Source organism: Mirounga angustirostris, unplaced genomic scaffold (genome assembly GCF_029215605.1).
Source record: "Mirounga angustirostris isolate CCGP_5_RB_7025 unplaced genomic scaffold, mMirAng1.0.hap1 SCAF_3, whole genome shotgun sequence".
In the NCBI taxonomy this organism is placed as follows: Eukaryota; Metazoa; Chordata; class Mammalia; order Carnivora; family Phocidae; genus Mirounga; species Mirounga angustirostris.
The window spans coordinates 97757888-97773218 of record NW_026991711.1 but is presented as its reverse complement, the minus strand read 5'-3'; the positions used below and the strand labels follow the sequence as shown (position 1 = coordinate 97773218).

At 37.3% G+C, this 15331-nt stretch overlaps 1 protein-coding gene across 1 annotated transcript in view; it reads left to right on the top strand.

Moving 5' to 3' along the window:
* Window positions 1–15331, top strand: part of DPP10 (dipeptidyl peptidase like 10) — a 131447-nt gene that overhangs the window by 78386 nt on the left and 37730 nt on the right. Inside the window, exons 11-12 of the mRNA XM_064586433.1 lie at window positions 4320–4418; window positions 4526–4595. Coding sequence (XP_064442503.1) covers window positions 4320–4418; window positions 4526–4595 — 169 coding nt within the window. The remainder of the gene's footprint in view (window positions 1–4319; window positions 4419–4525; window positions 4596–15331) is intronic.

Sequence of the window (15331 nt, the reverse complement as noted above, 5' to 3'; positions counted from 1 at the left end):
TGTCCACTCTCACCACTTTAATTCAACATAATACTGGAAATCCTAGCTACAGGAATCAGACAAAAAGAAATGAAAAATATCCAAATTGGTAAGGAATAAGTAAAATGTTCACTATTTGCAGATGACATACCATATATAGCAAACCCAATACTCCACCCAAAACTACTAGAACTGATAAGTGAATTTAAGGTTGCAGGATAGAAAATCAATATACAGAAATTTGTTCCATTTCTATACACTAATAATAAAGCAGCAAAAAGAAATTAAATAGTCCCTTTTAAAAATGTACCAAAAATTATAAAATTCACAGGAATAAAATGAACCAAGGGCGTGAAACACCTATGCTCTGAAAACCATAAAACACTGATGAAAGAAATTGAAGAGGACACAAAGAAATGGAAAGATATTCCATGCTCATGGATTGGAAGGACAAATATTGTTAAAATGTCCATACAACCCAAAGGAATCTACAGATTTAATGAAATCTCTATCAAAAGATGAACAACATTTTTCAAAGACCTAGAACAATCCTAAAATTTGTATAAAATCACAAAAGAGTCAAAACAGTCTTGAAAAAGCTGGAGGAGTCACGATTACAGACCTCAAGTTATATTACAAATCTGTAGTGATCAAAAAAATATGGTACTGGCACAAAATAGATGCATAGATCGATAGAACAGAATAGAAAGACCAGAAATAAACCCATGTTTATATGGTCAATCAGTCTTCAACAAGAGGCAAGCTAATGCATTTGAAAAAAGGCCGTCTCTTCAACAAATGGTGTTGAGAAAACTGGACAACTACATGCAAAAGAATGAAACTGGACCACTTTCTTACACCAGACACAAAAATAAACTCAAAATAAGGACCTAAATGTGAGCCATGAAATCATAAAATCCTAGAATAGAGCACAGGCAGTAATTTCTTTTACATTGGCCATAGCAACATTTTTCTAATTATGTCTCCTGAGGCAAAGGAAACAAGGCAAAAATGAACTATTGGGACTACATCAAAATAAAAAGTTTCTGCACAGTGAAGGAAACAAAAGTAGAAGACAACCTACAGAATTGGAGGAGATATTTGCAGATGACATATCCAATAAAGGGTTAGTATCCAAAATATATAAAGATCTGATATAACTCAGCACCCCAAAAACAAATAACCCAATTAAAAAGTGGGCAGACGGGGTGCTTGGGTGGCTCAGTCGGTTAGGCGTCTGCCTTTGGCTCCAGTCATGATCCCAGGGTTTGGGCTCTTTGTCCATGGGGAGCCTGCTTCTCTCTCTCCCTCTGCCTGCCATGTCCCTGTTTGTGCTCATTCTCTCTCTGTCAGATCAATCAATCAATCAATTCAATCTTAAAAACTGGGCAGAAGACATAAACAGACATTTCTCCAAAGAAGACATTCAGATGGCCAACAGACACATGAAAAGATGTTCAACATCACTTATTATCAGAGAAATGCAAATCAATCAAAACCACAATGAAGTATCACTGCACTCCTGTCAGAATGGCTAAAATCAGCAACACAAGAAACAGCAAGTGTTGGCAAGGGTGTGGAGAAAATGGAATCCTCATGCACTTTTGATGGGAATGCAAACTGTTGCAGCCACTCTGGAAAGCAGTATGGAGGTTCCTCAAAAAATTAAAACGACAACTACCATACAATCCAGTAAGCACACTACTGGATATTTACCCAAAGAATACAAAAACATTGATTTGAAAGGCTATATGCACCCGTTTATTGCAGCATTATTTACAATACCCAAATTATGGAAGCAGCCCAAGCGTCCATCAATAGATGAATGGATAAAGTGGATGTGATATACCCACACACAATGGAATATTATTCAGCCATAAAAAAGAATGAAATCTTGCCATTTGCAACAACATGGATGGATCTAGAGAATATAATGCTAAGCGAAGTCAGTCAGAGAAAGACTAATACCATATGACTTCACTCATATGTGGAGTTTAAGAAACAAAACAAAGGGAAAAAAGAGACAAACCAAAAACTACAAACAAACATGGCTACCAGAGGGACAGTGGGTGGGAGGTGGGGTGGGTGAAATAGAAGGGGATTAAGAGTGCACTTATCATGATGAGCACTGTATAACTGCTGAATCATTATATTGCATGCCTGTAACTAACATAATACTGTATATTAAGTATACTGGAATTAAAGTTAATTAATTAAATGATGATGGAGAAGAAAACATAATCTTCAACCTGGAATAAATGATCTTAGAAAACAGCCTTCAAAAGTGAAGGGAAAATAAAGAATACAGAAGAAATGCTGAGAATGTTTTGTTATCAGACTTGCAGTTCTAAATAATACATAGATAAAAGAATAATTTAGGAAAATACTTTGAGCCACAGAAAAATGAAAATATAACTAATTCATATTTGGAGATACCTGACAATCTGACTAGAATTTTACGGCTCTAAAATCTTGCTTAATAAAGAAGGAAAACTTTAAAATCAATCATCTAAACTTCCACTTTAAATAGATAGAAAAAGAAGAGCAAATTAAGTTAAAGGGAGGAAATAATAAAGAGTGGAAATAAATGACAAAGAAAACGGACTAGCAGTAGAGAAAATATATAAAAGCAAAGTTTTTTAAAGATCAATAAAATTTATAAAGTTCTATATAGAGTCATCAAAGAAACTGTACACTATTTTCATTAATGAAATGCAAATGTTAATAATGGATCTTACACACATTAGAATGATAGTAATGGAACACTGTAAGTAATTTTATGGTAGCGAATTTCACATTTTTGATGAAGTGGGTACATTTCTTAAAAGACATTAATTGCTAAACAACCAGACAGGAGGAAATACACTATATAAATATTATCTACTAAAAAATTTTTCAACTAACATTCTTCCCACAAAGAAAATTCCAGTTAGCTTCACTGGTGAATTCTGTGCAATATTCAATAATATTTATACCAAACTTACACAAAATCTCAGAAAAAATAAGGCCAACATTCCAGATTCCACATCCAGCATAAACCTTACAAGGATAAAAATAAAAAAGGGGGTGGCACGTGCCTATTTGGCTCAGTTGGTAGAGTGTGAGACTCTTGATCTTGAGGTTATGAGTTTGAGCCCCATGTTAGATGTAGTGATTACTTAAAAAAAAAAAATCTTTAATTTTTTTTCTAATGAATATAGATACAAAGTTCACTAAGTACTAGCAAGTAAAATCTACCAATTTATAAAAGGATAATATATTATGAGTACATGGGGTTTACCTGAAGAATCCATGATTGCTGTAACATTCAGCAGTCGATGTAATTCACTTTACTGTTAACTCTGAGGATTTAGAAGTATTTGATAAAATTGAAAAACAGTAAACACAACAATATATTAATAATAACTAGAAAGGAAATTTCTTAATTAGATGAACTACTACAACTGATACCATACTTAATGTCTTAATGTTGAAAGACTGATTGCTTTCTCCCAAGATTGAGAGAAATCAGTGGATATACATACATACTTATGGATTAGAGGGCTCACTTTTTTCAGTATGTCAAATCTCCCAATAAATTTATAGATTTAGTATATCAATCAAAATTTCAGCAAGTTACTGATGTTTGTTTCATGTTTTGTCAATTTTTTTGATTTTTTTTAATTGGCCATTGCTATATTCTCAAATTCATTAATCATTTTACAGTACCTAAAATGCTATTAATGCCATCTACTCTTTTTCATCTTAGATTGTCTTTATATCAGATTTTGCAGTTTTTAATTTTTAGTATTTTAACTTGTGTCTTTTTAAAAAATTTCATTCATATTTCTCCTTAATATCCTCATGCCTATTTTTTTTCACCTTAGTAAACACATGGGATATAATTATATTCTCTTTTTAAATGGTATTGCCAATCGATTATATCATTTACATTATTTCTATTGATTATATTTTGTACTCATTATAGGTAATATTTTCCTGATTTTTTACATGCCTCATAATTTTGTATTGGAATCCCAGAATGGTAAATGTTATCTTATTGGGTGCTAGATAAGTTTGTATTCTTTTAAATATTCTTAAGCAGAGTAGTAACGATCAGATTTGCATTTTGAAAATGTAAATGCTAATTCCAAGAATAGGGCAAATAGAGAACATTTCACTGGAATAAGAAAGCTCAGTTAGAAAACTGTTGTAGTAATCCAGCCAGGAGAGAAATTATGAGAGTTTAATCAGTGCCTAACACAGTGCTTGCCAAATGATAATCACTGATTATTTGTTGTGTTGTACTGATTCCTGATCAACATATAGTAATTATTTAAATTAACTTTTTTGATTTATAGAATATTTTATATTGGAAAGCAATTCCATGCTGAAGGAAGCTATCCTGAAGAAGAAGATAGTAAAGTCAGAAATTAAAATGCTTCATATTGACGACTATGGTAAAGTTTTGTGCATGCTATGTTATTTAAGAACAACATTCTCTGCATCTTATAGTTTTACATGTAAAATACTCTCCATCTTTAATATTTTGCTCTTTCTTTAAAAGAACTTCCTTTACAGTTGTCCTTTCCCAAAGATTTTACGGACCGAAACCAGTATGCTCTTCTGTTAATAATGTAAGTATTTTATTTGTTTTTGAAATGAAGGAATCTAAAGGCTTTATAATTTTTCTTATGCCTCACATGACAGCATTCTGATTAAAAAACAAAAGAAGAAGTCCTATGTGTGTAGTTAATTGTGCAGCTGTCAGTGGTATGAGCTCGTCAAGGACATCACCACAAAACAATATGGAGGGATGTGGAATTTGTTTGTACTTCTTAACTCCCAAGTTGAACTCAGTGTTACTGCTGGGAATAGTGACACATGTGGTTTGGCTTATGGATGTCTGTTTAGCAATTACTCAAGCCCTATGCTCATTTTTTTTTTCATATATAATATTGGTCTATTTCTTTCTTTGCAATATATTTGTCATATCAAAGTTATGCTGCATTCATAAGAGCAACTTTTTTAATTGTTGTAAGAATACTTAATATGAGATCTACTCTCTTGACAAATCTTAAATGCACAATAAAGTATTGTTAACTATAAGCACAGTGTTGCATAGCAAATCTGTAGAACTCATCTTGCATGACTAAAATTTTATACCCATTGAATAACAACTCCCCATTTCCCCCTCCCCTGGCAAACACCATTCTACTCTCTGCTTCTAGGAGTTTGATTATTTTAGATGCCTTTTGAGAGTGGATTCATGCAGTATTTGACCTTTGTGACTGGCTTATTTCACTTAGGATAATGCCAAAGGTGCATCTGTGTTGTCACAGTCAGGCCCTACGCTCTTTATCAGTTGCTTATGCAACATTGAGGAAACACTGATTTCCACTGCTGAAACCATTGGTTATATTTATATCACTCCTGCCAGTTTTCCTTCTTGGATTCATGGCCAGCAGGAAGCACCTCCCATGCTCAGAAAACCTTTTAGTTTTTTCCAACTTAGAATTGACTTTGGAATTGAATTCATTCATACTTTCTATGAGATCAAACTCTGAAATAGTACTGGGCACAGAGACCCCTAACATCTAATGGTTGACTAACTTGATACTGATGTAGCATTTTATTCCTGAGAGTTATTGGTTATTTTCCTTATTAAGAACCCAGCCAGCATATATTGCTAGGACAATGCTTAAAGTTGTCTAAAATTATATCAGAACCTTATTAGGAAAAGAGAAATGAAAACAGCATTACTTGTTGACTACTGAATATAGAAGATAAGTGTTCAGTCTATGAAATCAAAGTTCCTGGCTCTAAATTCCAGTTTTGTCAATTTCTTAGCGGTGTCCTTAAGCAAGTTGCTTAACCTCATTTAAGGCTCAGTTTCTCCAAATATAAAACAAGCATTAAAGTACAGTCTATGTTTTAAGGCTGCTTTTTAGATTATATGAAATACAGCATGTAAAGTGCCATGCACATGATTGCTTTAATTATTTTGATTATAGTTCATTATTTTTTACAGATTGTAGATTCTTTAATAGAAACAATCTGTCACTTAATTTTAAGCAGCTAAACACAGAAAACATTATACTTAATATTTCCCCAAATTCTGGTATTTATTCTTACTGTTAATGTCTTGACCTCATCTAGTTTCTCATGCCCAGACCCTTCTCCTTTGTCTCTAAATAACCAGAAGACCTTGAAAGTTCTTGGTGACTTCCTGCGGAAGTTCTTATTTGCTCTTTTACAATTCCTTTTTTGTCCCTTCTCTTTCACCTACTTTTCTTCAATTCCTATTTGAAGTATGTGTGTGTTTTATTGAGGAAAATATTTAAGGCATTAAAATGAGACCAAAAAAAAGGAAAAAAATTCTTAACCCTATATTCTGTCTCAGTCATCTCTCTCGTTGGGAAAAGAGGCTGTTCTTTTTATTCACTTTGGGGGGACAGGTGGTTCTCAGGGAAAGGAACCCTTTTAGGCATTCTTCCATGAAGCACTGCCTCACTCATGCAGATGGACATGTAGGCAATTATTATCACTTGCCTGTCCACTGGCTCCAGAGTAATGTCACACTTTGGGGTGAAAAGTAGACAAGAATTACAGATTCTCTCTGTAGCCTTGAGTCAGAGAAGCTAACCGACTTGTTTTGGCATCTGATATGAGCTTTATTCTGGGTAATACAGATTAGTCTTATTTTCTCTTGTTAGAAAAGGGATAATCAGGTCTTTTTTAGAGGCAGGATAATAGAGTAAAGGTACTAGTTCAGGAGTCAGGTAGGCCTGGGTTCAAATCTCAACACAAAGATTTACAATACATTGGTTAATTTCTCTAAGCATCAGCTTCCTTATAAATAAACAAGATGATAACTTAAAGATGTGTCACCATAGCGTTTGGTGGAGCATAAACACTTGCACTTAGAGTTTAATAAATTGTAACCATAAACATAGTTATTATTAGCACTAGTAGTTTTAATAGTTAAAATTATCAGCTTCCACAGACCAACCCCTTCAGGGCCCCTCCTACAAAAAAACAGCAGCACTCAAAACTTGCTAGCACCACCACCCTGCCTCCCTATGCTGTGTTTCAGTGGAACTACCCTCTCCAATATACTCTTGACCAGACCCCATACAGGATGCTGCAGCCCTGGCAGTGTGAAAGCAGCCCGTAGAGTAGCCAGCACCACTTCAATGTGACGCATGCCCCTGAGAGAGGAAAGATAAACACCCATACCAGTCAGAGAACCAGTAGTAGGCTAGAGGCAGACAACTGGTCTGACTTCAGGCCCCACCCCTACCAATGAAAGCTTCTCAGGAGACAACCAGGGAAAGTGCCTTGCAGTTTGGTGCTATATCTCTGGCAAATGCCTGGTCTGTTTCAAGTCAAGCCCATGGCATCTCCAGGCTGGCCCACTGACATCACAGGGAGTAGACACTGCCCACAATAGGCCAAGAAAGCTATTGCAGACGACTGGACTGAAGGAAAAAGCCACAACAGCAGGGTAGATACATCACACATAGGAGACACGCCTGAAGGGGCAGATTCTGGTGAAAAGGGGATACTACATAGCAGGAAACTACCGGACCTCTTCTTCATAAGGCCATTAGTTGCAAGTGCAGATGTGGCTGTCTCCCCTAACACACAGAAACCTATACAGAAGTTAGGCAAAATGAGGAGACAGAGGAATATGTCCCAAGTAAAAGAGTAAGACAAAATCACAGCAAGAGACCAAAGCAAAATGGAGATAAGTAATATGCCTGTTAGAGAATTTAAAGTAATGATCATAAAGATACTCACCAGACTTAAGAGTAAAAGACATCTCTGACACTTAATGAGATAAAAAAAAAAAAAAAACAATTAGAGATAAGGAGCACCATAAATGAATTTAAAAATACACTAGATGTAATAAAGGTAGAAGAGACAAAGCAGAAGATCGGACCAGTGACCTGGAGAACAGAAAAATAGAAAATAAGCTGAGCAGATGGGGGGGGGGATAGATAAATAAATAGATAGATAGATAGATAGATAGATAGATAGATAGATAGATAGATAGATAGATAAATAAATAAATAAAATATATATATATATATTTTTTCAAGTGTAATAACATTTGCCTTATAGGATCACAGAAGGAGAAGAGAAAGAAAAGCGGGCAGAAAATTTATTTGAAGAAATAATAGTTGTAAATCTCCCAAATCTGGGGAAGGAAACAAATCCAGATAACCTAGGCACAGAGATCCCACCCCACATAAAATCCACCCAAGGAGGTCCACACCAAGATACACAGTAGTTAAGGTGGGAAAAGAAGTGATAGGTAATTTTAAAAGCAGAAGAAGAAAGCAGTTACATATAAAGGAAACCACATAAGGCTACCAGATGATTTTTCAATAAAAATCTTGCAAGCCAGAGGGCATGGCATGATATATTCAAAATGCTGCAGCCAAGAATACTCTATCCAGCAAAGCCATCCTTCAGAATAGAAGGTGAGATAAAGATTCTTCCCGACAAACAAAAGTTAAAGGAATTCATTACCACTAAACGAGCCCTGCAAGAAATGTTATAGGGGACTCTGAGTGGAAAGGAAAGACCATAAGCTAGAGTAAAGAAAGTAGGAAGCACAAAAGTAGTAAAAATAAGTATATTTATAAAAATCAGTCAAGGAACTCACAAAATAAAAGGATATGAAGTAAAGGAAAGTAAAGTTGTAAAGAATGAGTTCAAACTTAACATACACTGCTATATACAGAAGATGTTATATACAAACCAAATGGTAACCACAAATCAAAAATCAGTAATATGCAAAAAAAAAAATAATAGAGAAACTAATCCAAGTATATCACTAAAGAAAACCAACTTATCTTGAGAGAAGAGAGCAAGAGAAGAAAGGAACAGAGAAGAACTACAAAAACAACCATAAAACAAGTAACAAAATGACAATAGGTACCTACTTATCAGTAATTACACTGAATGAAAATGGACCAAACATTCCAATCAAAAGACAGAGGGTGGGGGCGGAGCAAGATGGCGGAGGAGTAGCAGACCTGGATTTTGTCTCCTCTCAGGAATTCAGCTGGATAGGGATCAAACCATTCTGAACACCTACAAACTCAACAGGAGATTGAAGAAAAGAAGAGCAACAACTCTCTCATAAGAAAAGCGACCACTTTCTGGAAGGTAGGACGTGCGGAGAAGTGAATCCGAGGCGATATTCGATATTCGGGAGGATAGACGGCGGAGGAGGGGCCTCCGTCCGCCGCTTCTGGCAAGTGATAGAGCCCCGGAGCACAAAATCGGAACTTTTTAAAGTCTGCTCCGCCGAGGGACGTCACTCTGGTGGCTAAGCGGGGGTGGAACCCTCCGGGACAGTGTGGTCTCAGGACCCTCGGGGTCACAGAAAGACCAGGGGTGCCTGAGTGTGGCAGAGCTCCCAGGTAACAGAGCAGGGAAGCCGGCTGCAGAGGCGGAGCCCAGGCGCGGGCTCTCAGCTCGGGGTTGCCATAAACCGTGATCTGCGGCACAGTCGGGCCACTGCTCCTCCAGCAGGGACCAAACAAGCGGCAGATCCGGGGAGACTCACCTTCCTTCCCCGGGAGGAGCCGTGCGGGAGTGCACCGCAGGGATCTGCTGGGTTTGGAGACTCCACCCGGGATCGGGTGCCAGAGATAGAAACGCGCGGTCACAGGCTGGGTGAGCACGGAGTGCAGCCGGAGACCGGGGAGACGGGAGTGACTGCTTTTCTCTGGGGGCTCACTGAGGAGCGGGGCCCGAGTTCTCGGCTCCTCTGGGGCAGAGATTCAGAGGCCGCCATTTTCACTCTCCGCCTCCAAAGCTGTACGGAAAGCTCGCAGGGAACAAAAGCCCCGGAGAGCAAACCCGAGCAGATTACTTAGCCCAGGGCTAAGTAAGGGCAGGGCAATTCCGCCTCCAGCAGAGACATTTGAAAACCACGGCAACAGGCCCCTCCCCAGAAGATCAGCGAGAACAGCCAGCCAAGACCAAGTTTACCGATCAATGAGAGCGGCAGAACTCCAGCGGTAGGGGAATACTGCACATAGAATTCATGGCTTTTTTATGATGATTCTTTAGTCTTTCAAAGTTAATTTTTTTTAACTGTCTTTTTTTCTTTTTTTTGAATTTTTCTTTTTCCCTTTTTCAACCAACATCATATCAATCCCTTTTTTAAAAAAAAATTTTATTTTTCATTTTTAGAGTCATATTCTATCCCTTCATAGTAGTTACCCTTATTTTTGGCTTTTATATATAAGTTGTTCTCTCTTTAAAATTTTGAGATAGTTTCTTCTAACAGATTAAAATATACCCTAAATCTCTAGTATATGGTGTTTTCTATCCCCCTGCCTGATCACATTCCCACCCTTTTTTTTTCTTTTTTTAAAAACTCTTCTTTCTTTTTTCAAACAACTTCTTATCAATTCCTTTTATAAATTTTTTTAAAATTTCCATCTTTACAGTCATATTCCATCCCTTCATCATATCAACCCTTATTTTTCTACATATATAAGTTTTTCTCTCTTTAAAATTTTGGGAGGCACGTTCTTCTAAAAGACCAAAATACACCCCAAATCTCGTGTGTGGCACTGATCTATATACCAGACTGAACATATGTGATCACATTCTGGGTTTTTTTTGTTGTTGCTGTTTTGTTTTGTTTGTTTTTGTTTTTATCTTTATCTTTTTCTTTTTTTTTTTTTGTTCTTTTTCTTTTTTCTCTCTTTCCGTTTCTTGTTCCACTGTTTCAGGTCTTTTGTGATTCTTTAGAGTATATTTTCTGGGGACATGTTACTCTGCTAGCATTTTGTTCTCTCATTAATCTATTCTCCTCTACACAAAATGACAAGACGGAAAAAATCACTTCAACAAAAAGAACAAGAGGTAGTACCGACTGCCAGGGACCTACTCAATACGGACATTAGTACAATGTCAGATCTAGAGTTCAGAATCATCACTTTAAAGATACTAGCTGGGCTTGAAAAAAATATGGAAGTTATTAGAGAAACCCTTTCTGGAGAAGTAAAAGAACTAAAATCCAACCAAGTAGAAATCAAAAAGGCTATTAATGAGGTGCAATCAAAAATGGGGGCGCTAACTGCTAGAATAAATGAGGCAGAAGAGAGAATCAGTGATATAGAAAATGAAATGATGGAAAATAAGCTGAAAAAAAGAGAGATAAACAACTACTGGATCACGAGGGCAGAATTCGAGAGATAAGCAATACTATAAGACGAAACAACATTAGAATAATTGGGATCCCAGAAGAAGAAGAAAGAGAGAGAGGGCCAGAAGGTATAATGGAGGAAATTCTAGCAGAGAACTTCCCTAATTTGGGGAAGGAAACAGGCATGAAAATCCAGGAAGCACAGAGAACCTCTCTCAAAATCAATAAAAATAGGTCAACACCCGGACATCTAATAGTAAAACTTACGAGTCTCATAGACAAAGAGAAAATCCTGAAAGCAGCTCGGGAGAAGAGATCTGTAACCTACAAGGGTAGAAACATTAGATTGGCAACAGACCTATCCACAGAGACCTGGCAGGCCAGAAAGGACTGGCAGGATCTATTCAGAGCACTCAATGAGAAAAATATGCAGCCAAGAATACTATATCCAGCTAGGCTGTCATTGAAAATTGAAGGAGAGATAAAAAGCTTCCAGGACAAACAAAAACTAAAGGAATTTGCAAACACAAAACCAGCCCTACAGGAAATCTTGAAAGGGGTCCTCTAAGCAAAGAGAGACCCTAAAAGCAACATAGACCAGAAAGGAACACAGATAATATACGGTAACACTCACCTTACAGGCAATACAATGGCACTAAATTCATATCTTTCAATAGTTACCCTGAATGTAAATGGGCTAAATGCCCCAATCAAAAGACACAGGCTATCAGACTGGATTAAAAAACAAGACCCATCGATATGCTGTCTGCAAGAGACTCATTTTAGACCCAAAGACACCCCCAGATTGAAAGTGAGGGGGTGGAAAAGCATTTACCATGCTAATGGACACCAAAAGCAACCTGGGGTGGCAATCCTTATATCAGACGATTTTAAACCAAAGACTGTAATAAGAGATGAAGGACATTATATCATACTTAAAGGATCTATCCAACAAGAAGATCAAACAGTTGTAAATATCTATGCCCCTAACATGGAAGCAGCCAATTATATAAGGCAATTAATAACAAAAGCAAAGAAACACATCGACAACAATACAATAATAGTGGGGGGCTTTAACACCCCCCTCACTGAAATGGACAGATCGTCTAAGCGAAAGATCAGCAAGGAAATAAAGACTTTAAATGACACACTGGACCAAATGGACTTCCCAGACATATTCAGAAAATTCCACCCCAAAGCAATGGAATACACATTCTTCTCTAGTGCCCATGGAACATTCTCCAGAATAGATCACATCCTAGGTCACAAATCAGGTCTCAACCGGTACCAAAAGATTGGGATCATTCCCTGCATATTTTCAGACCACAATGCTTTGAAACTAGAACTCAATCACAAGAGGAAAGTCGGAAAGAACTCAAATACATGGAGCCTAAGAGCATCCTACTGAAGAATGAATGGGTCAACCAGGAAATTAAAGAAGAATTAAAAAAATACATGGAAACCAATGAAAATGAAAACACAACTATTCAAAATCTTTGGGATGCAGCAAAGGCAGTGCTAAGAGGAAAGTATATAGCAATACAAGCCTTTCTCAAGAAACAAGAAAGGTCTCAAGTACACAACCTAACCCTCCACCTACAGGAGCTGGAGAAAGAACAGCAAATAAAGCCTAAACCCAGCAGGAGAAGAGAAACAATAAAGATCAGAGCAGAAATCAACGAAATAGAAACTAAAAGAACAGTAGAACAGATCAATGAAACTAGGAGCTGGTTCTTTGAAAGAATTAACAAGATTGATAAACCCCTGGCCAGACTTATCAAAAAGAAAAGAGAAATGACCCAAATCAACAAAATCATGAATGAAAGAGGAGAGATCACAACCAACACCAAAGAAATACAAACAATTATAAGAACATATTATGAGCAACTCTATGCCAGCAAATTAGATAACCTGGAAGAAATGGATGCATTCCTAGAGATGTATCAACTACCAAAACTGAACCAGGATGAAATAGAAAACCTGAACAGATATAACCACTAAGGAAATTGAAGCAGTCATCAAAAATCTCCCAACAAACAAAAGCCCAGGGCCAGATGGCTTCCCAGAGGAATTCTACCAAACATTTCAAGAAGAATTAATACCTATTCTTCTGAAACTGTTCCAAAAAATAGAAATGGAAGGAAAACTTCCAAACTCATTTTATGAGGCCAGCATTACCTTGATCCCAAAACCAGACAAAGACCCCATCAAAAAGAAGAATTACAGACCAATATCCCTGATGAACATGGATGCAAAAATTCTCACCAAAATACTAGCCAATAGGATCCAACAGTACATTAAAAGGATTATTCACCAAGACCAAGTGGGATTTATCCCTGGGCTGCAAGGTTGGTTCAACATCCACAAATCAATCAATGTGATACAATACATTAACAAAAGAAAGAAGAATCATATGATCCTCTCAACAGATGCAGAAAAAGCTTTTGACAAAGTACAGCATCCTTTCTTGATCAAAACTCTTCAGAGTATAGGGATAGAGGGTACATACCTCAGTATGATAAAAGCCATCTATGAAAAACCTACAGCGAATATCATTCTCAATGGGGAAAAACTGAGAGCTTTCCCCCTAAGGTCAGGAATGCGGCAGGGATGTCCACTATCACCACTGCTATTCAACATAGTATCGGAAGTCCTAGCCACAGCAATCAGACAACAAAAAGAAATCAAAGGCATCCCAATTGGCAAAGAAGAAGTCAAACTCTCACTCTTTGCATATGATATGATACTTTATGTGCAAAACCCCAAAGACTCCACCCCAAAACTGCTAGAACTCATACAGGAATTCAGTAAAATGGCAGGATATAAAATCAATGCATAGAAGTCAGTGGCATTCCTATACACCAACAGCAAGACAGAAGAAAGAAAAATTAAGTAGTCGATCCCATTTACAATTGCACCCAGAACCATAAGATACCTAGGAATAAATCTAACCAAAGAGACAAAGGATCTGGACTCAGAAAAGTATAAAATACTCATGAAAGAAATTGAGGAAGACACAAAGAAATGGAAAAACATTCCATGCTCATGGAGTAGAAGAACAAATATTGTGAAGATGTCAATGCTACTTAGAGCAATCTACACATTCAATGCACTCCCCATCAAAATACCATCCACTTTTTTCAAAGAAATGGAACAAATCATCCTAAAATTTGTATGGAACCAGAAAAGACCCCGCATAGCCAGAGGAATGTTGAAAAAGAAAAGCAAAGCCGGCGGCATCACAATTCCGGACTTCCAGCTCTATTACAAAGCTGTCATCATCAAGACAGCGTGGTACTGGCCCAAAAACAGACACACAGATCAATGGAACAGAATAGAGAGCCCAGAAATGGACCCTTAACTCTATGGTCAATTCATCTTTGACAAAGCAGGAAAGAATGTCCAATGGAACAAAGACAGTCTCTTCAACAAATGGTGTTGGGAAAATTGGATAGCCACATGCAGAAGAATGAAACTGGACCCTTTCCTTACACCACACACAAAAATAGACTCCAAATGGTTGAAAGACCTCAATGTGAGATAGGAGTCCATCAAAATCCTAAAGGAGAACACAGGCAGCAACCTCTTTGACCTCAGCCGCAGCAACTTCTTCCTAGAAACATCGCCAAAGGCAAAGGAAGCAAGGGCAAAAATGAACTATTGGGACTTCATCAAGATAAAAATAGCTTTTGCAAAGCAAAGGAAACAGTCAACAAAACCAAAAGACAACCGACAGAATGGGAGAAGATATTTGCAAATGACATATCAGATAAAGGGCTAGTATCCAAAATCTATAAAGAACTCATCAAACTCAACACCCAAAGAACAAAGAATCCAATCAAGAAATGGGCAGAAGACATGAACAGACATTTTTTCAAAGAAGACATCCAAATGGCCAACAGACACATGAAAAACTGCTCAATATCGCTCGGCATCAGGGAAATCCAAATCAAAACCTCAATGAGATACCACCTCACACCAGTCAGAATGGCTAAAATTAACCAGTCAGGAAACGACAGATGTTGGCGGGGATGCGGAGAAAGGGGAACCCTCCTACAGTGTTGGTGGGAATGCAAGCTGGTGCAGCCACTCTGGAGAACTGTATGGAGGTTCCTCAAAAAGTTGAAAATAGAGCTACCATATGATCCAGCAATTGCACTACTGGGTATTTACCCCAAAGATACAAAAGTAGGG